This window comes from Gymnoscopelus braueri, assembly GCF_963280865.1.
Source record: "Gymnoscopelus braueri genome assembly, chromosome: 5".
Lineage (NCBI taxonomy): Eukaryota > Metazoa > Chordata > Actinopteri > Myctophiformes > Myctophidae > Gymnoscopelus > Gymnoscopelus braueri.
The window spans coordinates 27078304-27104814 of NC_137606.1; the positions used below are offsets into that span (position 1 = coordinate 27078304).

Sequence of the window (26511 nt, forward strand, 5' to 3'; positions counted from 1 at the left end):
CTGCATCATGTTCGTTATACATGTAATGCTGAATAGTGTCTTAGTATTTCTAATAAGTAATCCATAGTTCCATGATACACATACTGTAGGTATTATGGGTGCTCAGCACACATACTTGTGTGTGTGTGTGTGTGTATATAGACACACATTTATGTGTATACAGTATGTGTGTATATACACTTATACAGTATATATGTGTGTGTGTGTGTGTGTGTGTGTGTGTGTGTGTGTATATATATATATATATGTATACATGGTTGGAATCCACTATTTTGGAAATGTTCACATTTATCTAAATCTTAACCAGGCTAAGTAGTTGACACAAACAATGTTTTCCAAGTTTGTATCTGGCTCTAATCTTTAACTGAAGAGCGTGCATAAGAACTGATTACGTGTGATCTAATAAATTAGGATTCATTTATATAAGATTGCAGATCTACAAGCTTGCAACATGTGTTGTCATTTCATACTGTAGTTCTCTAAATCCTATGGAGCTATGTATTTAATTGTCACAAATATCTTCAATGCCTCTGTGCCAATGTTTCATGAATGTAAGGTTGTTGCCTCAAATCCAGCTTTTGGATCTTTTTCACTCTACATCTAAATACTATCAGGCCAAGTATTTAATTAGCCTATAAACAGGAACATCAATGCATGGTTTCATTGACCACTGAGTTTTCACCGTGCAGAAAGTGCGCACACATCAACAATGTTGTGTTCATGTTACATCCCACTTCAAAAATGTATGGTTCCACTTCAATATCCTATTCTACTATAATATAATAACAAAACCTCTGTCTGTCAGTCAGTCAGTCAGTCACACAGGCAAGTTGACACAATCCACTACTTTGAACATTTTCACATCTAAATGATAAGGCGGCTAAGTAAGTAACTGTCACAATCTGAGTCTCTGGTGCTGGAGATAAGACAGCGTTCCAGACACACAAGGTCCCTGGTTCAAGCCCACCTATTGGATTTGGATCATTTTCAATTTGCATCTAAATCCTATTAGAGTAAGTAATTAGTTGTCACAAGAATCATCTATCTGTATGGGAGAAAAGTCAGTGCTTTATAAACAGAAGACTCTTTATTCAAATCCACCGATGTTTTCCAAGTTTCTATCTAGCTCTAATCTTTAACTGAAAAGTGTGCATAAGAACTGATTAAGTGTGAACCACGGTGATAAAGTGGTAACATAGCCTACCTCCAACATACAATATTACATCCTGCAGCTATTCTTGTTATTTATAAGAAAGTAAAGAGGCACTAATATAGGATAACATTCCTATGTCAGGCCCTGGATGGCATTAGGTTGACAGCTTACCTGACCTCAAATTGACTACTGTTGAACAATAGCATTAACTGACTAAAACAGAACGGTCTGTTCTTGATACATAAACAAGCATTCTGCTAATACTTAATACCTGTGTAGAGCCTCCTCTATTTATCTTAGTCACTTTGGGAAATCATCTACAACAGCATGCTGCATAATGATATGAGGCACATTGTTTATGATTCACAATTGGTTTATTTATTTTATTTTTATTTTTATTTATTTGTATAGCACCTTTCATGACATGAAATGCAGCTCAAAGTGCTTTACAGAGCAAGAATACAATTACAATTACTTTAACAATAAAGCAAATAAGAAAAGCAAAAGCATAAAACAACATTAAAATAATAGCAAAAGGCAGTGAATCAGGCAATACAGTGAGGACATGGATAACAACACAGATATTTAAAAATCAACCAAAAAATCTACTAAAAGCAAGAGTGAAGAAGTAGGTCTTGAGCTGTGCTTTAAAGCTATCCACAGAGGCTTAGGTGTAATGGGAGTTTATTCCACACTCGGTCGGTCGGTCCGTAGAAGCAGAATGCTGCTTCACCGTGTTTTTTATGTCATTGTAGGCACCTCGAGCAGGTCAGCACTTGAAGACCTGAGGGGCGGTTATTAGACTAATTGGATTACTAATTCTGAGTCCTTGGAACCCAAATGATTTAAACAGATTAGGCACAAAAGCGTATCGTATACATAAACGGTTTGTGTGAGTGCGTGCATGTATGTGTGTGGAAATACATCATCTCATCAAGTCATCATCCCCCCTTCCACCTGTAGGCTCTGAGTCAGGCTTCCATCAGGGGGTCGATGTACTCTGTTGGCACTATATAGGTGTGTGCTGCAGGGAGTGACAGGATCAGAGCCTATACACCAAACTAAACTGTATATTTAGCATTCATTCTCAATAATCTCTGTTTATGTGAGTCGGCAGACTGAACAAAAGAAAAAGTATCTATTGTGATGGGATTTATTTGAAGGGAAATGCACTATATACAGTATATTTTACCAAAGACTAGCCATGAGGCCAAAGCTCTATTTACCCTCCATAAGACATCAAAATTAATCAGAACATATTTTGTTTTTAAATAGATATTAAATATAATATTTTCAAATACACTAAAGAATGGCTGGAACATCGTCACATTTTTCATTTACAACTATTGTTATAAATGTAGATTCTGTGCTTGCTTTTTTTTTTTTTTTAACACCCAGTATTGTGTTGGAATTGTATTGATGCTAGGTGTATCCTTATTTACAGATTCTATTGTTATTTATAGATAGTATATAGATGGTATGATACATGCCAGGTTTACTCTCCTAGTAATTTGTAGCACTTTTCTTTTTAGCATTCTAATTGCTTGACCAATTGCCCAGTTGTTGATTGACTAGGTTTCATTGCTCTTAACTCTGACCTTGGCAGAAGGCTTGGTGTTGAAGGGCCTAATTCTGGTGAACACTTCCTCTGTCTGGTGAATTAGGTCATCCTATTATTCTACTCCAACATGTTTGCAGCTCCAGTGGGAGACCAGCTAGCCCCAAGGACAAACCCAGAGATGCCAATGTTTTAAAAAACATTTCTCAGCCTGGTACACAAACACATACACACTCAGATTTTCAAATAATAATTCTGTTGACAAGCTTTTCAGTGCAACATACTGTAGCCACAATATGCATTGACCTAACATTAATAAATGTATTTATTTATTTTATACTTTGTTTTACGGTGGTGGTCACACACCAACACATTACATTGTGAGATTCGTGACACATTTTCTTTTAAGAATAACACATTTCTTTAAAGAATTTACCAAAACTGGGCCACCAGGTTCAAAGTGGTTAAAGGCTTCTGTCTCCCAAATGTGTACAATTAATGTTTATGTGCATTTTTATGACTTTATCTTTTAGAATACAACATCCTGCAACTTCAGGAAATAAGAGCACACATGATGTCCTCTCTGGGATCATCTCCATATGGGTTCGCTCAGTTCCAGCAGCACCAACACATGCATCAGCACACCCACCAGCACACCTTCACTCCAGGGCTGCACCATTCCCTGGCCATCTTACCTCCTCCACTGAGGACTCAAGACAGTGAGGTAAAGATGTCACTTTTGTGCTATGAGTTAATGTAGAATTAATTCCCATCTAAAGCCTAATTTATACTTTGTGTTATGAGTGACACTGTCACACAATGAATTATAGGTTAGCCTTTATAGTTCCTGTGCAGATACAGTAACCTACAAAAGCTGGTCTTTCTCCTTCCATTACTTACAATAAAATGTTTTTTATTATTCTATGTCTGTTTCTACCCTTTTATTTCTTTTTTATGTAAATTCCGCAGTCTTTCGAGCGTCTATATTGTGGGACACCAAAGCGTTTCTCCTTCATGCCCATCAAAGCCTTTCTCAGAACCTCACAGGGAACCTTACACCCAAAGGTATTCCCATGATGAGTTTTATTGCATAGCTGCAGTTTATTTCAGGAGTCTTTGTGAGATAAAATAAACTAGATACAAAGTTGTTTGTGAAATCTTGACTTTTTCCTACCAGAAACCAAGGAGGTGGGGTGCAATGCATGTCTGTATTGCATGGCAGATTCATTACCATAAACAGAGTGTTCAGGTAACAATTGTTAAATTGTTTTTCAATAGAAACCAAGGAGGTGGGGCGCAATGCATGTCTGTATTGCATGGCAGTTCCATTACCATTTTTGCAATAATACGCAAGAACCCGTTGAAAGAACAAGACAAACTTGTAGGATATAGATTTCTGTATTTTTCTAAAATGCTGTATAAATGCTACATTCTTTTACAGATGATGCACGTGAAACCGAGTAATCTTCACCCAAGACTACAGCCTGAGCCTGACACCAATATAAGAGACTCAATGCACCAATACAGGGAATTGTGTCAACCCTCTGGCATCCATCCCAGTCCAGGTGAGTTCAGGCACAATTCATAAACCGCTTTAGCCACAGCGAGGTTTAACGGTCAGGTTAGAGAGGTTTAATAGTCAGTCAAAAGGTCACGTTTGGTGAGATTAAAACTCTTTACTGATTGGTAGCAAAACAGTGTGTCGAGACGACTCTATGTTTTTGTCTCACGTCCTCTGTCTGGCATTTGTGTGTTCTTTTTGTCTGGGATGTGTGTGCTCTTTGGCACTTCAGTCAGGTTAATCAACCTGATCTGTTTCTCACTTTTAGAATCTCCAGCTGGGAAACTTCCATGTTTAAATTCAGAAATCCACATCCCGAACAGGAGTGAGGCGGTTATGGAACACCTTGGCAAAGGTCCATCTCCTGAACGTTACACATCAACATCAGAACATCACCACATCAACGCAATCAAACAAGAAGAGAGCGCAGAGAAAAATGGGCAACACCTGCACCTGCTGTGGGACAGAAGAGAGGAAGAAGCGTATGAAAATCGCAGACAACCCTGCTTGACCACTTTGAAAAAAGGTTCACCGGTTGCAGAAGAAACTTCAGGCAACACAAAATTAAATTATCATCAAACCATGACTACTGAATTCAACCATGGAACTGATGATAGTTGCAGCCTGGAGGCAGGCAGCAACAGAGATCTTGAATGTGAGGGACACATACAAGTAAAACGGGTGAAGCAGGAGCGAAGGGAAGATGACCACCAAGATTCTAACGGGCAAGTTGCAGAGTGCAGTACACCGGCGCTCTATCATGTCAGTAGTGGATATGATGTGACCAGGACACATACCACCATTCCTGTCAGGGTAATCTCCTGTCTAAGACCTAGAAAGCATCCTTACCCGGTTTCTTCATGGAGGCCATCGCAGGATATGCATGGGAATATGGACCTAAGACTATGGATGTCTAAGACTGAATGGTGCCACAGAGACAGAGAGTACTACCACCACCTTCCAGATTTTCTTTGCCCTCTTCGTCTGAGGCAGCAGGAGGGTGTCTGCCTCAGAGGGAACAAGTTAATCCACCCACTGAATGAGAAATACTACCATAAAAACTATAACCAACCTCATCTCCACCGTTCTACAACCAGGGGTCTACATCAACCTTGCTTACTGACTACCATCTACCCTGGGCCTCAGGTATCCAGGGTGGGAGTGGCCACGTCCACAAGATTCACTCGCCTGTGTCAAGAAGTACCACTACTGCCCTAGCCTTGCATGGCCAGACTAATATCACTGCGTAGATATTAGTCTGGAATCTCTGTGTGGAATCTGCATTTCCGAGGGGCAAATAAAAAAAAAAAGCCCCTGGTGATAAACCCGCCCCATATTTGCATACTGTGCCCTGATTGGTCCCTCACAACTTCAGAGAGAGAGAAATCTCATCTCATCCTAACACAATATGCTTCAGTTTCAAAGTGTTTCCCAAGATGTAATTAAATCTGTGGCCCGTGTGGTACATGAACTCACCAGTTGAGTCAGCGGCACAACCTGGACCTGCACTTTTCATACCTTTAGTGCATTTCATTAATTCATGTTGATGAATTGGATACATTCTGTAGGACCACAATGGAAACAAGCCCCCAGGACTTTTTTGTGTTATCCTTTTAGCCCAAATGTCTGACGGAACCATGTGCTGTTTACATTTCTGTCTAATAAAGTATTCAATCAATCTATCAAATGTGTGGTGTATGCACTGCAAAAAAATTGCCAAACTATTTCACTTGTTCAATGTGAAGAGTGATGAAACTGTATTGCAAAATAGAATTTAATTGAATAAGTATATCACAGATTCATAAAAATATGGCAATTGGTCAAGCTGTATCAATTATGCACAATGCTAAAATATGAGTTGGTAAGACAGTACGACACAAACTCTGATAAAAGCAACTTCTGTATTTATAGTCATGTAAAAAAAAAGAACAAGCAGCTGTTTTTACATTTTTGAAAAGTAAAAATTAAATGTTATGTATCAATACTACTGTAGTATACTTTATTTACATTCCAAGGATGTACATGATTATTCAAGCCATTGAAGATTCTGCAGGTAAGGAAAGTTATTTCACAGCAATTAAAGAGCAACAGCAATTTCCCCTGTCCAGGGACCAGAAAATACTCCCTTTTTTTCTCAGGGTTAGACTGTCAACAACTGCAATCTATACTATCTTAAAAAACAAAACAAAACAAAAAACAGCCCATCTCAGTTGTCATATTCAAACTTCAAAGTTACATTTGTACAACACACATGGTGTGGGAAAACCCAACAGATTTAGAGAGTAATTTGTTTACACAATAACAGCTTAATAGCATTGGAGACCTTACACGTTTTGTTTATTTGTACACAGAAAAAGTAATAAAAATACTAAGAAACAAATATGCAGTTGAAAAGGGAAAGTGGAGAAGCCAATGACTACTGTCCGTTTGGAATGATTCTCAAAGACAGCTTGCAAATTAAATGTGAGACTTTGATGCATGAGCTTTTTCAGTGCAAGGAGGGAGGTTCACACCACATCCATGCCCAGGCCCCTAGCGACATCAGTCAGGGCCCGCACTGCTCCAGAGGTTCCACCAGAGTCACAATCCTCCAGGGGTAACCCCCCCGGCTCATCTTCAATAACAGGGACACTGTTCATGACGCAGTACACAGGGTATAAAGATTCACTGCCCCTGGGACTAGCCTGAGGTGACCCGTCCTCCCCTCCAGACAGCTCAGAAGAGGAGCAGGACGAAGACCAGGAGGACGGAGATGAGGAGCCTGGGGGAGAGTTTTGGCGGGACTCTTCTCTGGTGGCAGCTCTTTTGGCCCGGCTGCCGACGCTCTTCCGAACGGTCTGGCGCTTCTTATCCATGTTCTTTATGAGTTCCTGGGTCACCTCCACTGTCTCATACCGCACCATGTTCAATTTCAGGTAGCCATCTTCATCCTCTTTGTATCTTTGTTGCAAAACCAAATAAGCAAAACAGAACTTAATTAGATAAGAAAAAGAGGTTGTGCATAAACAATGGGTTTAATTTTTTTAAATATATACATATAAAAAAAATAGGAATTGAAAAAATCCCCAAAAAGATAGCACATCCAAAATTTCAATTTCAAATCAATGGAGGACAAAGTACGTTTCCACTTTTGTATTGGCACACACCAATAGACAAACTTTACCTTAAATTTGAGCCCAACCAATTTATCGTTTGGTGGTTATTGGCCAATCACAGTTATATCAGTATGTTGTTTTAACAGAATATAATGCAGAAAAATATGCTTCGGGTAATTTAGAAATGGTTCTATTTGTGTGTTTTCTTACAGTTACAACGGCCAAAATGTGTTTCACCAGGAGGGTGGCTGGCATCTCCCTTAAAATTCATGCTTTGAGCAACAAGTGTTGACCGACTTGTCAACAATATTGTGTAGCGGAAAAGTCCGCCAACAGTGTTGCGTACCTCTGGAAAAATAAAAGGTTGCAGACAAAATGTTTGGTTGGGAAGATTTTTTTGTTTACTTTTTTTTCTTCTTTTGATTATCTTTTGCCTTTTTCTGCCTTTATTTGATAGAGTACAGTAGACTGACAGGAAATGGGGAGAGAGAGATGGGGAGTGACACGCAGCAAAGGTTCTCGGGAACGGGACACAAACTCGCTACACGCTGTCAGCCTAGGTGCCCGGACCGCTCAATGTATAAATTGGGCTTTTTAGAGCTAAGTTGAGAAGCTCAGTCATCCGTGAGGGACTCTGAGTAGAGCCGCTGCCCCTTTGCATGGAAAGGAGCCAGCTGAGGAGTTTGGGCATCTAGTAAGGATGCCTCCTATTCGCCTCCCTAGGGAGGTTTTCCAGGCACATCCTGCTGGGAGGCCATGGGTCAGACCTATATGGGCTGAAATTAATGGCAAAAATATTTGAACTTGTTACTTGTGCTTGTAACGTATGGTTTGTGTCTGTAATTTGCAAGTTGAACCTGTAAACATGTTGAATTTGTAGATATAGATTTAATTCTATTAACATTTGCGAACTGAAAAAGTATGAATGCAAAGTTATGCTGTTGTTAAGCCGTGACGTTGCGCCCCGTCAGAACAACTTCCAGGTCCAAGTGTGTGTTTTGCCAATATGCGCAGAGTTGTGTCCCTCGCTGTTTTAACAGATCCGAGACTAAAATAACGACTAAAGTGTCATTCTACCGCTTTCCTGGCAACGACAAAGATAAGAGGAAATCGTTATTTTAATATTATATATATATAAAAATAAATATTAAAAAGATCACACCCAGTATGAAGTGAGCGGTGCTATTTATGAGTTACTAATTTCATCATGTATCGGTAGCCAATCACAGCACGTCCTGCGAAGTGACGTGCTTACATTTTTTACATTATCATTAATTTCATCATGCGTCTCGCTAGCCAATCACAGCGCGTCTGCGAAGTTTGAAGTTAATTTCATCATGTGTCTCGCTAGCCAATCACAGCACGTCCTGCAAAGCTTAGCCTATGGGCGTGTTTTCCACAGCATGGCGTCACAGCGAAAGACACATTTTCACGACGGAAAGAAAAACTTTCACCACGGATGGGTTCTAAACCCTCTTATAGGAGCGGTTGCACCGCTCAAAAATAAATATTATAATGTTAATAATAATAATAAATAAATATGTATATAAATATATATATTAACCTACTTTTTACTGTCTATGATATTAGTATTAAGACCCTTTTTAACCCTCAATAGTTCATTTCTGAAAAAGCAGGTTATTGTAAAAAGATTTACGGGTTCCGACATGTTTGTTTACAATGAAGAGTAGACGGCGCTGGTGCCTTTTGGACTACAAAATGACGTCAGACTTAAAAAATGAATTGCTGTACATGCACTACTCTACAGACACCAGTCTGCTCACAAGACACATACAGACATTTGGCTTTAAATTTGTATTCCATCACACGTGTGAGCGTACTCTAAAAGAGTTCCAGATCTGTGTTAGCTGCGAACTCATACCTGAAGCGGGAATGGCCAGATGGCCATTTCAGCTGATGCTGCTTGCGCAGGTGAAGGGTGAGTGTGTAACACCAGGAGAAGGTCTTTTCACAGATATGGCATTTGTATTTGGAAATCATGCTACCCTGAGGATAGAAACCCAAAACACACTTGTGTAATAATCCAAGTAACAGAAAACCATTGCAATTATCAAGCACAAAGGTTTAGCTCATAATGACTCATGTAAATTGATAGTGTATAGTTGTAATTCAGAGGACGGACCTCATGGATTCTCTTGAAATGCGTTTTCATGACGTGTGATGTACGGCAGGAATAATCACAGCCCTCCACTGTGCAGTGGTAGGTACTACCGTCATTGTGGGTGTCCATGTGTTTCCGCAGGTCGTGCTGATTCTTAAACCTGTGGTAAAGATGTTACACCATCATCAAGCACATCATTTGGCCATGGCTATATTCACAAATACATAGTATATAATTCATTACATTATTTAATGGGAGATAAATTGATGTGAATGAATTACCTCCATTATCAAAATATGTGAGAACTGGAATAACTCAACCCAACTAACACTGTTATTGTTTTCCATACTTTTCTAAATTACTAAATAGTTAATATGAAAAGTATTAAGTACATGTGTTTTACCATCACCGTCACATTCTTGCCATTAGACAGGAATGTTCATATTTTCTCACAATAAAAAGATTATGCAAAATGATTGTCTAATGTGTACTATTGCAATTTCAATCAAGACAAAAGGAAATAAGCACCAATTAACTTAGAAGTAGGCAACAAATAAAATAACATAAACCATAGTAGCAGTGGTGTGTAGCAACAAAAATATCAAATGATCAAATATCAAATAAAAAACTCCATGATTCAAAATCTCAAATTGTATCCAATATGTTTTGCATCTATGCCATCCCACCTCTTCTACCAACATAATTCACTCAAAGTAGTCATTGAGCGCCAATTTGTTTATCTTAAATGGATAGTTTTGTTTGGGGTTTAGTGGTTAATTTTGTCTCACAAAACTAACCACTGTTAGTTGATGTTCATCAGGTGAAATACAGATGCAAACAACATTTCAACAGCTGTTTTGATGGTCTACCTGCTCTCACAGAAATCACAGGGGAATGGCCGCTCGTCACAGTGGCGGAACTTGATGTGGATTTTCAGAGTTGCCAGAGTAGTACAGGTCATGTCACACAACGGACACTTGACATGGTTCACTGCAAATGAAACACAAGATTACATGCGTGATATATTTTATAGAATATGTAGCGGGGCTGGTCAATATCACATTCTCAATCACATATAGTATTTCTAATGAATTGGTGTGAAAAATTCTACAATATACTTGAAGTGTTCTCTCTCTCCTACTTCCTCTTTAACCTGTGTCATTGAAAACCGTGATTTAATCACACCGAAATCCATAGCATTGAAGGACCAGTCATCAATAACAGTATGTTGATGAATTGTGTATTCATTCACTATTGTAATGTCTCAAATATGAACATTTGGTCTACAAATTGTGACACTGTCACATTGCCCAACCTCAATATCTAAACCAGCTACATCAAGACAACGTTAAGTTTACAGACTGAAGAATATCATTACCGTGCTGTCGTACATGGTCCCTCAAAAGCCTCTCATTGGCAAAACCTTTGCCACAATGCTCACAAACCAAAGATGCTGTTGGAATGAGATCAACAGGTAAAATACATGAGGATATCAAAATGGAAACCAGCCCTATTGAACAGGCTTAAGATGTGTGTCTAAGAACAAGCAGCTTTCTTCTCACCCTCTGGTGGAGCTTGCCTATGGAGGTGATCAAAGAACTTGGTGTTGCTGGAGAACATACAACCACAGGTAGGACAGGCCACAACTCTCTCCTGAGTGTGGCTACGCAGGTGTTCCCTGAGGCGGTACTTGATCTTGAAGAAGGCATCACAACCTATGGTGGAAAAACAAAAAGCCAAACGTCACTCAACCTTTGACCAGAGTTGAACCAAACTAAGCTGCAGAACATCAGAGTGGGATACATGTACACCATTCGTCAATCATACTGTACCTGTCCAGTGACAAAAGAGGGCCTGCTCTTGGCCTGCGAGAGGCTGCAGCTCCGCACACTGAACATGATTGTCGACATGGCGGTAGAACCACTCTGGATTGTTAAATGTACTCTGTACAAATAGAATAGAAAACATCAAGGTTCCATAAGGATTTTCTTTGGTTAAAATAAGTGTTAAATAGCTCTATACTCTGATAGTACTCATTAGTACTCATTGCTATAGAGTGTTTGTTCAGTAACCGGAGTCTCCAAGTCTCTCCAGCTCTTTATCAAACAGAAAATGCATTTTCAGTTCGGCATACCAATTTTATCCAATCAGTATAGAGAACTCAGTCAGGATACAGATTAAACAAGTGAAATTGGAAGTGATGACACAAATGAGCAGACAAAATTGGAACAGGAACACTTTAAAAATCTGTTAACTACTTGTAGCCACCTGAGGGGGACAGGTCACTACTTAATGACAGGAGCAGGTACAAAGGCACATTCTGGGGAGGCAAATAGACAGCTGGCAATCTTGGGTGCTTACGGGCTAAACATGATGCCTGGTGAGGCGAAAAGTTAGTTTGTGTTTTACTGTTGCCGTGAGTGACTGCAAAGTGAATTACAGTGTGTGTGGAACAAGGCAACAAGAGCATGGATTGACGGCTGCTCCTTTCCCTTTCTTGTTTTGTATAGGCTGCAGATAAGCTAGCGAGCATGTTTCTGCTCTTTAAGTATGGCCTCAGTTTAATAAGTGGAGCGTGGAGCTGGTTAACCGATGTGCTAATATATTTTTGTTTGTAATATTTGAGACCATTCTCCCCACTCTATTTGGCTTGCTAGACCAGTTGTGCTTGGCCTGCCATCAGGGTGAGGGGCTTTGTGCACTAGTCTGGAATGCTGTGTTGTGGATTGCTGTGTACACTCCGGTAGGTTTTTTTATCTGTGTGTGTGTGTGTGTAGTGTGCTGTTTAAGGTGTGATTCACAACTGTTGTCTGTATAAAGTCAGTAGCAAACACTCACAGGAAAAGTTGTCCGTCATCTGCATTGTTATGCTCGCAAAACCTTTTAACCATTTTAGATACAAATAAACAATAATTCTATTTCGCAACATCGTGTGCCAATAAAATAGTTGATATTTTGATTCTACTGCAATGTGTATATATGCAGATATCTTAGATTTTTGCCTCTCCGTGACATGTTTTTCTTTACTGTTTGTTTTTTCTAATTGCTCTACCTGCCCCCCCCCCCCCCCCCTCCTCTTTCTGAAAACCAACGAAAACGATGTCTCATATTTCTCCAGTTCTTGTTAAAGGTAGGGTAAGTGATATTCTTTGGTTAAAACAAAAAGTATTTTGTTAAAAGGTTAAAATACTATATTCTGATAGTAATCATTGCTATAGAGTGTTTTTTCAGTAACAGATGTCTCCCTGTCTCTCCAGCTCTTTAATAAACAGAAAAAACATTTTTCGGTAGGTGTCAAAATCTCAGCCAATCAGGAGAAAGTACCCATTTTTAAGCTTAATTTGTATAGTGTTCCAGTTCAAATTTTGCATGCTCATTTCTTAGTGTCATCACTTCCAATTTCACTTGTTTAATCTGTATCCTGATTGAGTTCTCTGTCCTGGTTGGATAAAATTGAAAATTAAACTGAAACTGAAACGAAAATGCATTTTCTGTTTAATAAAGAGGTGGAGAGACAAGGAGACTCCTAATACTGAACAAACACTCTATAGCAATGAGTACTATCAGAATATAGAGCTATTTAACAATTATTTTAACCAAAGCAAATCACTTACCCTACCTTTAAGTCTCACACCAGGTGAGTGGGGTGTTTTTCCTTTATAAAAGGTCTATCTATATCAATCAAGAATTTACCACCAATAACGCTCGTTTCATTAACAAAGTCTTAACAAAGTCAATACACATGTATGCATGTACATACATCACAGTGCCCCCAGTGGCAAATAAGTGCGTCTGTGTCCTCGCAGACCAGGTTGCTGTTGTGCTGGTTACAGCTGGGGAGGTCTGGGTGGGATTTGCGGAGTTGTGTCCCTATGAACTTGAGTTTGCCGTGATAGGTGTGGAAGTGAGCGTGGACCTCAAGCCCCCTGGGCTTACCCATGGCCAGGAACTCACAACCCTCCCAAAGACAGGGATAGTCATCTAGAATGACAAGTAAGAAGAAAGAGACAAGGGTTACATGGCAAACTAGGGAGTAGATTAATTATATTGACGTCATCTTTCTCCTAACTGATGATGATAGACCACAGGAAGGAATGCTCGTTCGTGGCATACACCGCAGTCAGTGGTGGAAAGTAACTAAGTACATTTACTTAAGTACTTTATTTAAGTACAATCTTGAGGTACTTTTACTTTACTGGAGTATCTCCAATTGTCTATACGTTTACTTCTACTCCACTACACCTCAGAGGCAAATAGTGTACTTTTACTCCACTACAATTATTTGAAAACTTTAGTTACTAGTTACTAGATATACATTATTATATTATAAAACATACATGAACTACTTTAGCCCTATTTCATACCTAGGCCATTTGAAAATAGCCGATCTACTGTACAAGCTCACAACGCGTTGCATCGCGACGCGTTGAGCTTGTAGATCTGCTATTTTCAAACATGTTAGTACTTTTACTTTTGGTACTTAAATTGCATTTTGATACCAATACTTTTGTACTTTTACTCAAGTAAATTTTGAATTCTGGATTATTACTTGTAACGGAGTACTTCTACATTGCAGTATTGATACTTTTACTTAAGTAAAACATTTGAGTACTTTTCCCACCACTGACTGCAGTACATGCAGGACAGGAGGCATGCATGCATGCATGCATCTTCCTCACAAACCTAATTCCTCCATGGCATCTCCTTCTCCCAAGTGGTCCTTCATGTGCAGAGACATGTGCTCGCTCAGCTCCTCCATGGAGGTGCCCTTGAAGGTGCACGACGCCCACTCACACATCACCACCAAATGAGAAAGCTGCCTCTTTGCCATAATGCTGCTGGAACGTATAGTCCTCCTAGATATCAAAGGGCTCACAACAGTGAATCCTCCTTACCCCATAGGTGAGGCACAAAGGATACAGTAACAGTGAGCAGATGGCAGTGGTGTAAAGTAACTCAGTACATTTACTCAAGTACTGTACTTTTTTGAGGTATTTTTTTTACTTTGCAGGAGTATTTCCAGTATTCAGTACTTTTACTTCTACTCCACTACATATGATCTCAGAGGCAAATATTGTACTTTTACTCCACTACAATTATTTGAAAACTTTAGTTACTAGTTACTTTGTAGATTTTGATTATTATTACAAAACATACATTAACCACTTCAGCTGTATATACATTTCGGCCATTTGAAAATATCAGATCTACAAGCTCTTAATGTGTTGCGATGCGACATTGTGAGCTTGTAGATCTGATATTTTCAAAAGATTTTTTTTATATTTTATACATCTGAAAACTTGTGAAATGGGACATTCTGCATAATGAGTACTTTCTACTTTAAGTACATTTTGATACCAATACTTTAGTACTTTTGCTCATGTAAATTTTTAATTCCGGACTTTTACTTGTAACAGAGTACTTACATTGCTGTCTTGATACTTTTACTAAAGTAAAAACATTCGAGTACTTTTTCCACCACTGACACAACAATGAATCCTCCTTACCCCACAGGTTAGGCCCAAAGGATACAGTGAGTAGATGGAAATGTCAAATTAATCAGCTAAAATGTGTGTAAAGGTTAGCTACACAGCTTTAGAGCTAATGTCAACTAGAGAGGGATTGATCCCAGGAGTATCGCGTTAAGCGGCCACTGTCCCCTAAAGCCTTTCTCTGGATAATCCTTTTAACATACCTTTAATAGGGGAGAACGTATGCAGCCATCAGCATTTAATGACACGCACAATAAACACGTCAAAGTTGTGTTATCTTGCCAGCATAGATCTTTCTCTTTCCCTCCAATGTTTTGGTTTATTTCCTGCAAGAGGAAGAGCGTCTTCTTTGTTGTCATTGAACGGCAGGTCACAAACTGACAAGCACACACTGCCATCTAGGGGCGACTGTAACAAATGTCACTCAAAGTTTGAGAGAGGTGGGGCTTTTTTTATGGTCGATGTATGTAACAATACTCCAGTGGTGGAAAAAGTAGTACTCAATTTTTATGATTAAGTAAAAGTATCAATACTGCAATATAGAAATACTCTGTTACAAGTAAAAGTCCGGAATAAAAAATGTACTTCAGTAAAAGTACAAAAGTATTGCTATAAAAAAAATCTTAAAGTACCAAAAGTAGAAAGTACTCATTATGCAGAATGTCCCTTTTCAAGTTTTCAAATGTATACAAATCTTTTGAAAATAGCAGATCTACAAGCTCACAATGAAGTGGGTAATGTATGTTTTGTAATAATAATCAAAATCTACAAAGTAACTAGTAACTAAAGTTTTCAAATACATGTAGTGTAGTAAAAGTACAATATTTGGACCCGAGATGTAGTGGAGTAGAAGTAAACGTATTGGTAATTGGAAATACTCAAGTAAAGTACAAATACCTAAAAATTCTACTTAAGTACAGTACTTTAGTTACTTTCCATCACTGTCAAGGGGTGACTGTAACAAATGTCACTCAAAGTTTGAGAGATGTGTTTTTTTTACAAGGCTAATATAAAAATACTCAATAAGTAACAATATTCAATCACTAATTAAATAAATAACGTGTTTTATTTAGACTAATATCTTCATTGTAATATGTTCTAGGCTGGTGAACTTAATAAAAAGTAATTTCATGAAAGAGGGATATACACATGCATGGAAGCATGCAAAACATAGCCTATATCTGAAAGTATTTGCAACTAGCCTGCTTCTGCAATTTAAAAGGTATCCCTTTAAGTTAAATTATGTCCAAAATCATATTACTGATATGATTTTTGACATAATTTAACTTAAAGGGATACCTTTTAAATTGCAGAAGCAGGCTAGTTGCAAATACTTTCAGATAAATAGGCTACTTTGTAGGCTGTAGATTGATATTACATTTGTTATCGTTAAATATCAGTTTACTCTTATCTGTAGCTTCTGAGGTCTTTGGTAATTATTTTTGTTTTTAATTAAAGTTTGTAACAGGTGCATAATAGAAGAAGTACTGCATTTGTCTTGCAGTACAATGCTTTTTTACATAGTCATTCTGTTACAGCTCTCTTCCACTAGAGGTCAGAACTGGCTGACAATTAGGTATGCCTTTCATTTCATAAAAATGTACTGCCCAAGTTATATTTATAAGTGTAGTGTATGTCTGTTGATTTGCAAAAGAGACAACATGAATGAATTATGGAATATTGTGAATTAGTCTGTTCACTCAGGTAGTAATTTGCATATATAAAGGAATTTAAAGCTGTACTGAAGACACTTCTCCCACGTTTACATGGTCTTACTGTAAGACCCTCATCTGAAAATATTTTATGCCAGGGACCCCCATACAAGATTTGTATTAAATGTTTAAATAAATATTCCACATTTTTCAAATTTTCTTCAAGATGATTTTTTTTGTGTGTGTGAAAATAGCAGATCTACAAGCTCACAACGTGTCACATCGCGACACGTTGTGAGCTTTTATATCGGCTATTTTCAAATAGCCAATGTAGTACACCAACAACTCTTTTTTTCTTTCAGAGATCACTGCATTGGTGGCTGATCCACTGTCATATATGGTCTTGTTCTCAATATTTCATACTGCTCCCCAAATGTAACTTTGCCTCATAACAACTGAATTATTCATGCAGTTTTATGTTAGGATGACTGATTCGCAGACAAATGACCACCACCATGTAATAGCTATTCAGTGATTTAACTGAACAAAATAATCTACAGTAAAAAACAATCCATTAAACATGATAATATGATAAATACAAATAAAATAGATGTACTTTGAACTCAGACTAAAGACACACAATGACATGAAGCTTATATTGACACAGACAGTGTAGCACACCTTTTTTGTTTGGGTGTTTTTTGGGTGCCAAATATTATACAATGGTCCAGTTAGCAATACAATAGATGACATACAGCTGATAATGTTATTTTTTTAATTTTTAACACAACTTCATTTCATACATGTGGTCCAGAAAAGTGCTTACTTGTTTGGATACAATTAGAAAAACTGTTAAAGGAATAGATGAGACTTGAAGAGGGGCATGTGGTCTGGTACAGTACAGATCTACTTCAGAGCCATCTAATCATTTCAGTAGTTGGTTATCAACCAAGATATTTTAGCTGTATGTTCCAAGAAAGTACACTTATTTGCTCTCTGATTAAATTATGAGGTTACAACCAACCTTACACACGAAATTTTGGTTTGCATTATCTATTCTTCAACTAAAAAGTAGTGCTGCCATGTGCAAACGCACAAGTAACATCCCTTCAATGTAAGAATACTAAACCTAAGAAAGACAATGTATGGTGAAAAGACTAGGATAGAGGATACAAGTGAATATTTTACACACAATGGATGTGCGCACGCACGCACACAAATGTCTAAAGCCAAGAGTTCAAGAAGTCACAACAGATGATTCTCTTTTGTCATTTTAATAATCATTTCACCCAGCAAGCTTAGAATACAAGCACAAAATCACAATGCATTTGTAGCAGTATAATGACATAAACATTCTGTCATTTCACTCAGTCGAACAACCCCACACAACCCCAAAACAGACAGCATAGATGAGAGATATAGCACCAGGGTGACGGCATGCTCAGCAGCACTTCCAGTAACTTGACCAGAATGGATGCTAGTGTAGGCAGCAGGCTGCTAAGGTCAGTAACCAAATACTCACATCCCCCTTGCACACACACACACACGCACACGCACGCGCGCACACACACACACACACACACACACACACACACACACACACACACACACACACAGCTTAGCAAAGACAGGAAGTATACAAGACTAATAGCCTACCATAACTAGACTGTGCACTCACTCACAGCTAGTTGGGCTGCCAACATTAATGTGTTACAGGACAGTGTGGACAGCCGTAAAAAAAAGAAGGCTGATATAAGTGAAAACACAGTGAATAAATGTGATTTCAGCATTTTTGAACAGCAGCATTTTAAGAACTTCAAGTCCTGGCCCACTCCTGGTCTTACAATACATTGGCTTATATGCCCATTCAAAGTGAAGGTGATTGAGTAAATACAGTAGGTTCTCCTATTTCTATATCATAGGCCTGTGCATAATTATTTTCTTATTTAGCACAACTAATGGGGTACTATGTCACAAAAGACTCATCTGTCACTGTAAAAACAGTAGTATATGCATGTTAAATCAAAGTAGTAGAAAGCGGACAGTGATTCCCAGTTCAGATTACTAGAGACAGTGGGTAGAACCATATTGCTGGTGGCTTGATTTAATACAGCCACACTACACTATGTGTTTACTTATTTGTGAATGTCTACTTGTTTGTTTGATTTCTGATGTGACATAAGTCTATCTCTACACATGCATCAGATTGGGAAATGTCCAGAACATATCATGTTCTTGATTGACTTAATTTACAAGCTACTACACTTTGGCTATTACTCAACCAAACATGGGGCCTTGCATGCAAGCCGTAGCAATTATATTACAGTTCAGTTGGTTTCCTAGCAACCAAACGGATGAAACCAGATATCATCCAATACGATGAAATGAAAACCAGGACCATACGGCAGAGGCACTGTAACCGGGAAATGGAACATTAATGCAGATTTAATATCTTTGAGAAACCAAGTTCGGTCTCAGAGATTGAAAAGGAGAGCCTTTGTTACTGTTTACAATCATTACATTAAAGATGAGTTGAATTGAGTTTTTGTTTGGTCTTGATTCTGGGATATCCAGAAAAATAAGGTAAGAATGCCCTTTCTTATAGACATAGCTCATGTGTACCGATGGCTCTGAGATTCTTTCTTTTTTTAGTTTGGCTTCAGAATTAACTGATATAATAATGAACAAGTGCAAAATAAGCAAAATAGGTGTTCAATGTAGAGAAAGTCGCCGCATGTGCACAATAACACATATACTCCCACTCCCACTCCCTGACACACTCACGCATGCACGCACGAGTAAGCCCGCACATACACAAACACAATAGCTTATAGTGAGAATATTATGTAGAAATTTGCATGAAACCAAACGCTCAATATCAGCGGGCACCACATTTAAACAGTAAATTAAAATGCAACAAAAAAGATAGACAGAAGAGAAAGGTTTTGTTCTTGAAGCGGCCTTTTGTTCCACAAATAAAGAACAAAACACAGAGATGCATTTTTTTACTGCTTTGCCTCAGCCAGTCTGTTGCTTATTTCTTTGCTCTTCTTTGTGACGCCACCCTCTGGCTTGGGTTCTGCAGTGCTTGTGGAAGGTTTCTTCTTGGCCGTTTGGGAGCTAGCGATCTGCTTCTCTTTGGCTTTTTTCACCATTTTGCTAGTTGTGGTCGGTGTCTTTTTTGTTCTGGTGCGAGATACAGGCTTGTCGACCTGAGGGAGAGTAGAACCAAATAAGTTAATTTAGCTACTAGAGAAACCAAAGCACAGACATATTATGTCAAAGCTTTATTTTGTGCATGCAATACATACCCTCTTTATCCTGTTACCAAAGATTAATGTCAGACAAATGTCACCACATTACATTGGTGATATTTGCACTATGTGGTTAGTGTAATGAAAATAAAACAGCACATTGTGTGCTTTCGTGCTTTTCGTTTAATATATTTGTGATTCATGCAAAATTCTCTACTTAAAACACATTTTCTAAAAACAGAAATGATATGCTCTGTTAGTATGTGCAGTTAGACATTTATGCCAGTGGTGTGTTCTAGGTTTTTTCGGAGGGCATAATATAATTATTCCCTCCCACACGCACGGCACGTGCACATGTGCGCGTATGTACGCACGCGTGGTCGCCGAATGAAATAACCGCTCTACTGTTAAGTAGTTAATGTGTGAATTACTTCGAAACTCCAGCGGCCAGCGGTCATTATCACCTCAAGACAATAGCCACACATAAGCCTGCACCTCAGACGCCACATTATCACATGAAAAAGGCTATTTGAACTCAAGTTTACATTCTTGCTGCCGCCAGCCCCTCCTCCTGCGTATCAATACGCTTCCTCGGACAGTTTCTGGATGGCTACGCTTGGCTACGATTTTTTTCTGCAGGTCAAACTACGTATATAGCTTAACACGGTAGAACACACCACTGCTTTATGCCATAGAATGGTGTATTTGGTAACAGTCAACCAGCAGTTCTTACACTGTAAGAACTGACAACGGATTCGTCCTTGGTGACAGGCCACGTGTGACACTTTTACAATTAAAGATGAACTGCCATCAAAGGTATATTAATCAAAAGGTGGAAAGAAGACTACTTTGAAATCTATTGCAATGCAATAGTTGCACATTGCTTTGATCCTTGTGCTTTAAATGTCTCCCGATCCATCCATCCATCCTTCCTTCCATCTCTCTGTTAATCCACCCATCCATCCATGCACTTGGACAAGTCCACAGCAGATACATGATCACTTATTGACCCCAACAGAGGGGTGGTGGAGGCAGGGAGGTGAGCAAACTGTGAGGAAGTGGCTGATAGTTTGGCAGAAGAATCATCACTAGCAGCTGTACATTAACAATAATGTGACCTCTGGTCTCTACTAGTGCATTCTGCATCTATAAATGCGCTTGTGTGTGTGTATGCGTGCTTGTGTGCGTGTGTGTGTGTGTGTGTGTGTGTGTGTGTGTGTGTGTGTGTGTGTGTGTGTGTGTGTGCATACATCTGGATGTGTCTGTTGGTCAATCTGAGGCCAACCTCAGAACCAACCATGCCTTCTATAAGAAATAGACAACACACCTGACTACAGCAGATTTAGAACAGAGCTGTTCTCAGTCTCTGAGAAGTCCTACAAGAGTGAGAGAGGGAGTGTCCTTTTAAACACACTGCATGCAGACAAACATGTAACCTACTACTGAGACAGACATGCATGTGGAAATATTAGCCTATCTTAATATCTTCAAATACAGGTCAGGCCTCCTTTAATTTATCTATCTATCTATCTATATACACACACGGTATATATATAAATTCTAGCTGTTGTGTTCCCGGAGGGATCTTTCTATAGGACTTTAAAACTAAGAACCTGATTACTGAGAAGGCTAACTAATATTGTTTGCTGTATTTATTTGTATGTAGTTGTTCAGTTATTTATTCTCATTGGTAATTGTTACTGGCTAGCCTACACGCCAAACATTGGATGTTTCTGGATAATGATAATATCCATCATAATGACATCACACAGTATGTATTTATTTCATTAAAACGAATTGCTAAAAAAGTAGAAACATGCTGTGAATGGTTTTAATTGATGTTGAAGTTGAATTTAAATAGGTAATATATAGTTTAGATACAGTAGTTGATATATTTATAGCAGGGTTTTTTGTTAAACGGTTACTTATTACTACTTCAATTTTGGTTATTGCCACAGTGGGCCTACCACAAAAAAAACAATTCCAGCTTATTTTAATCAGCAAGGCAAAACTAACACTATATTTACAGTTTTTTTTAATACAATACATTACGCTGATTTTATTCACTGTACACAGTTTCAAACTCATGGTGTTGAGTCAAAGGCTATAACGACAAGGAAATATGACGCAGCAAGACTCATTCCATTCTTATGACAGCGATCTGTATGCTGCTAAGGTTCCCTCACCTTGGTGGTCTCCTTGCCGGGCTCATTGTAGAGGGTGCGTATCCGTCTGCGGTCCACCACCTTATTGTCAGCGGGGCACACCTTGGCCTGCTCACCCTTGTACGCGGCACTGTAGGTGCTGGTTTCTAGGCTGGTCTCCTTGACAGGGGGTTGGTACTGAGATGGGGCTTTAATGGGCTTTACTGGCTTTACATCCTTGTATGCCTTGAATTCATTCCTAAGAGCAATGATAAACAGCAGTTTAACATCCATGGAAAAACATGAAAAATAAAGCTCAGCTATCATGTCAACACGCAAGTATTCTGTATTTAATTAGGTCAGTAAAATGCCAATGTTCAATTCAGATTTATTGTAATCAGTTATAGTGTGTGTGTACTGTGCAGTGACCCTAACTCTCGGTGATACAGCATTGCGGAAGCAAGTAAAGAATTTGACCTCTGTCTCTATACAATAGTTATAGCCCAGTTATAGCCCTGTTAATTTGATGGAACTAGGTCTTCAAACAAGAAAGCTACTGGCCAAATAGTTTAACATTCACTCATTTTCAGCTGCATTACTGTGTAGCTCAACTGCAAAACAGTTATATCACTGGGCCCTCCATTTGACCTTTTGAAAATTGAAATGCCTTTGATGAATTTACACTACGTCTGATGCCAGTTAAACCTTTGCTAAATGAAACTGGAACAATTATAGTATTAGATCATAATCTAATATGTTGCCACATATAACAATGAGATACCAGAAATGGTATGGGACTTAATGATTTCTTGTATCTCACTTTTCACTAACATCAGTTATACCTACTAATGTCCCTAAATGGTAACAGGAAGAGTGGGCACCTTGATGCATAATTGGCGATTTTTTCCAAAATGTTAAAAATAAAATATTTGGATCCATGATTATAACATGCTTGGACATTCAACCATTAAGGTCTAATGTTTCTACAATTGCTACAAATTGCTTCAAAACCAGTATATCCAATCATTTTGGGCATAAACAAGGATACATCTGATACTGTAGTCTGATAATGATGTACCGTGCATGTTCAAATCATACTTTACATTGAAATGTGCTATCCAGATTGAACTGCCTTGCCTTGCCTGAAAATTTATTTTCTGTTTATTAAAGACCTGGAGAGACCCCTGTGACTGAACAAACAGTCTATAGCAATGATTACTGTCAGAATATAGTGCTTTAACCTTTTAACAAAAAAACTTACAGATGATTTCCCAATACAGGTATGCTTATCCTAAATTAAATTGCAGGGTGCATTGTAGTTTTCCTACCTCCTTAACGTGTAAACGCCAGAGGTGTGCTGTATTCTGGTCTACAGGACTTCAACGGTATATGTATTGTATAGTGGTCATTTGAGGCTGTATTCCAGAGATACTAGAGCACATGCTTCATTTTACTTTAGTTGTATCTTTTGCTTTATGTGTATATATCCTGAGGTCTCTGTTTTGTTTTTATGTGCCATTACCAAATCAAATCAAGGTCTCATGCGGGTCAAATTACCCTTATTTTAACTGCTATACACTGGTTTCTTGATCATTGAGAAATTAATATTGATTACTTTTAGGCTGATCGTGGGCTAGCCCCATCGACATCTCTTTGAAACTCTTGCGAAGCTGGAAGCTTGTGGCAGGGTGCTTCTGTCCATTCCTAAATCTGCTAAACATCGAAGGTGTTTTTGTCTTCCAGACTCATAGCATGTAGTCCAATGTCCCTGAGAACTTGCATCTGTCTTTTTGCATTTGTTATTCTTGTATTTGCCTGTCTCTTAGAGCTTTTTTCAATGTACATATTTTTGTTGTTGTTAGTGTAATGGCTTTTTAGTAAATATTGTACTTTATAACTGCTCTGAAAAGTGCTATACAAATTTGTTTTAATATTTTCAGAGAGATGTTCCATATTCTGGGTTTTATAGGCTACCGATTAATGTTATATAGCCAGTCCAAACAGTCTAAGGACATAAGATCTGAATTATGTTTAAGCTGATATTCAATAATATTCCCCCTTCAAAGAGGACAGACAGAGTGAGGGTAACACAATTCATTTTATTTCATTTCATACCTTTGTTCTTTTACTTTAACATCATTTTACTAACCAAGACAATAGATAACCATTCAAAGAATGTTAGAGACAGGCTACATTTATTTACAGGGCTGGCTTTTTCATTGGCTAATGGCTATTGATCTTGTTTAGCAAAACACTGGGTGATAAAAACAGGGGAATCAATAATTCAGCATTGATCTATGACTAATTCTTAACTGATCTTGATCTACATTTTAATGATGAATAATGCACCACCAAAATACAGTAAGTGACAGGAGAAATTTTGTTAATTCAAGTGAATACTTTATCTTCTCAGCTCCAGTAAACTGTGGCTTGCCTTTAATTTAAAATGTGGCATTTCTGCTATAAACGAAACCGTTTAACACTGATTTAATTTGCTTTAATAAAGCAGTAAACATATAATACAACAAAGTAGGAGTAGGGCTACCCATGACATCATCGTATAGGTAATTGTACTATTCTCCTGCCTGCATGGGTGGCATGACTCTCAATCCCACAACCAGGCTAGCCTAGTACTGTACTGTACTTCAGTGGTGTAAAGTAACTAAGAACATTTACTCAAGTAATGTACTTAAATAAAATGTTGAGGTATTTTTTTTGCTTTACTGGAGTATTTCCAATTTTCAGTACTTTGTCTTCTACTCCACTACATCTCAGAGGCAAATATTGTACTTTTACTCCACTACAATTATTTGAAAACTTTAGTTACTTTGTAGATTTTGATTATTATTACAAAACATACAGTAACCACTTCAGCCCTATATACATTTAGGCCATTTGAAAATAGCTACAAGCTCACACTGCATCGCGATGTTACGCATTGTGAAAAGGGACATATTGCATAACGAGTACTTTCTACTTTTGGTTCTTTAAGTACATTTTGATACCAATACTTTTGTATTTTTACTCAAGTAAATTTTGAATTCCTGACTTTTAATTGTAACAAAGTATTTCTACATTGCAGCATTGATACTTGTACTTAAGTAAAACATTTGAGTACTATTCCCACCACTGCTGTAGGCCTACTTACCTGTAGCTGCTGACGGTCGAAACATCCTTTATCTGTTTGTTCACGGCGTCTGCAGCCTCTCTGCCTTTCCTCTCCTCCACACTGACATCTGCCGGCAACAACGGCTCCTCCGTCTGTTCACACATCTTTCCATCTACGGCCTGATCTTTCTTAGGCGTTTTTACTACAATCTCTTTCTCTTTTACTTTCTCTTGGACCTTCTCCTCAATTTCACTCTTCTCCACGCCGCTGTCGGCCTCGGCAGCAGGGGCATGTTGTTCCAGCTTGGTACTGGAGGAGGTAGTGGTGGTGGTGGTGGTGGGGCTGGGCTTGGGGATCCAGGGGTGATCTCCCTTTTTCGGAATAGGCCATGGCTTGTAATCCTTCTGATACTGGGTCACGTTGTTGAAAGGCAGCGCCGAGCGTTGGTATTCATTCCTCGGCTTGCAACTGGGCTCGGGGCGCACTTTCCACGCCTTGAAGTCTTGGCGCATGACGGACGCAGAGCCCGCATCGCCGCCCGCTGCGGCACTACTACCCGCGGCGGGCGGCGCCTTCGACTCCTGCTCGCCGGGATGAAGCTGGGTTTCTATGGCAATGGGGCCGGTCCTCTTCTGGTGGAGTTGAGGCTGGGCGGAGAGATGCTGCCCTTCGGTCGCATCCGAGTATCTTGAGAAAACCAAAGGCACCGCGATGTCCCCTTTGTCCAACTCACTCCAGTAACGGTTGATGCAGCAAGCACGCGTAATGCACGGCCATGCCATTATTATCGGGGGGAGCTAATGCAGTCGACTAGCCTAATAGTGAAACGTAGCCCGGTGATGATGGTGCTAAATAGAATGCGCTACTCACACGAGACGAAGACTTCTGCAAGCTGCAACCACCACTCAATGTCTGACCACTCAGGGCTGTTCGCTATTTTAAGATTGACCGCACTGATCTTTGCCAGGAATGAGGTAGAATCCGGCACGTTGTGTTCTTATACCAAGTAGGCTACCAGCTATTGTTGAAGTTTAAATGGACTTTTGGGTTCGGTGGGTGGAGTAGCCTACCCTACATTGCTTGCGAGTTGCGCATCAAACCGACCCCACCCACTTTAGTGATGCCTCCAGATGCCCATCAGGGTGGTGTGAGTCTGTCTGTATGGTGAACTATCACCTGTATCCATCACCGTCTGTCTGGCCAGCAGAGGGACGACATTCTTAACCCCTCATTATCCACGACTATTTATTTTAAAAAGGTTTTGTCTTATTTCTTCAATTTAACCACTTAATTCCCATATGAGTAGCCGGAGTCCCTCAGGGCTCAATACTAGCATCCTTTCTGTTTTTGTGGGGAAAGCTTTCGCTGAAA

At 39.0% G+C, this 26511-nt stretch overlaps 2 protein-coding genes across 4 annotated transcripts; both read right to left on the reverse strand.

Annotated features, from left to right (window-relative positions):
• Positions 1-6156: 6156 nt before the first annotated feature.
• LOC308085545 (histone H4 transcription factor) lies at positions 6157-15311 on the reverse strand. Of its 3 annotated transcripts, none has more exons than XM_080428742.1 (10): positions 15185-15311; positions 14173-14379; positions 13250-13470; positions 11322-11433; positions 11052-11204; positions 10868-10942; positions 10359-10479; positions 9511-9649; positions 9250-9374; positions 6157-7212 (listed from the first exon to the last, which is right to left on the reverse strand). In XM_080428742.1, the coding sequence occupies exons 2-10, from the start codon at positions 14318-14320 to the stop codon at positions 6780-6782; spliced, it is 1527 nt and encodes a 508-aa protein (XP_080284868.1). In that variant the 5' UTR covers positions 14321-14379; positions 15185-15311; the 3' UTR covers positions 6157-6779. The 3 variants fall into 3 exon arrangements, with proteins under 3 accessions (XP_080284868.1, XP_080284869.1, XP_080284870.1); XM_080428743.1 differs by having other exon boundaries at positions 14173-14345; positions 15185-15308; XM_080428744.1 differs by having other exon boundaries at positions 14173-14376; positions 15185-15256.
• A 4176-nt stretch (positions 15312-19487) lies between these two features.
• On the reverse strand, positions 19488-26024 carry map6b (microtubule-associated protein 6b). The gene is made up of 3 exons (XM_080428809.1): positions 25180-26024; positions 22074-22290; positions 19488-19845 (listed from the first exon to the last, which is right to left on the reverse strand). Exons 1-3 carry the CDS (start codon positions 25920-25922, stop codon positions 19639-19641), a joined length of 1167 nt encoding a protein of 388 aa, XP_080284935.1. The 5' UTR covers positions 25923-26024; the 3' UTR covers positions 19488-19638.
• Between the last annotated feature and the right edge of the window lie 487 nt (positions 26025-26511).

Coding starts and splice junctions, on each gene's coding strand:
- LOC308085545 (XM_080428742.1), bottom strand. CDS start 14,320: ATGGCAAAGAGGCAGCTTTCTCATTTGGTGGTGATGTGTGAGTGGGCG. Junction 13,471..14,172: donor AGATGCCATGGAGGAATTAG/GTTTGTGAGGAA, acceptor TTGTCATTCTAG/ATGACTATCCCTGTCTTTGG. Junction 11,434..13,249: donor GCCACTGGGGGCACTGTGAT/GTATGTACATGC, acceptor CTATTTGTACAG/AGTACATTTAACAATCCAGA.
- map6b (XM_080428809.1), bottom strand. CDS start 25,922: ATGGCATGGCCGTGCATTACGCGTGCTTGCTGCATCAACCGTTACTGG. Junction 22,291..25,179: donor TCGACCGTCAGCAGCTACAG/GTAAGTAGGCCT, acceptor CATTGCTCTTAG/GAATGAATTCAAGGCATACA. Junction 19,846..22,073: donor CCGGCAAGGAGACCACCAAG/GTGAGGGAACCT, acceptor ACTCTCCCTCAG/GTCGACAAGCCTGTATCTCG.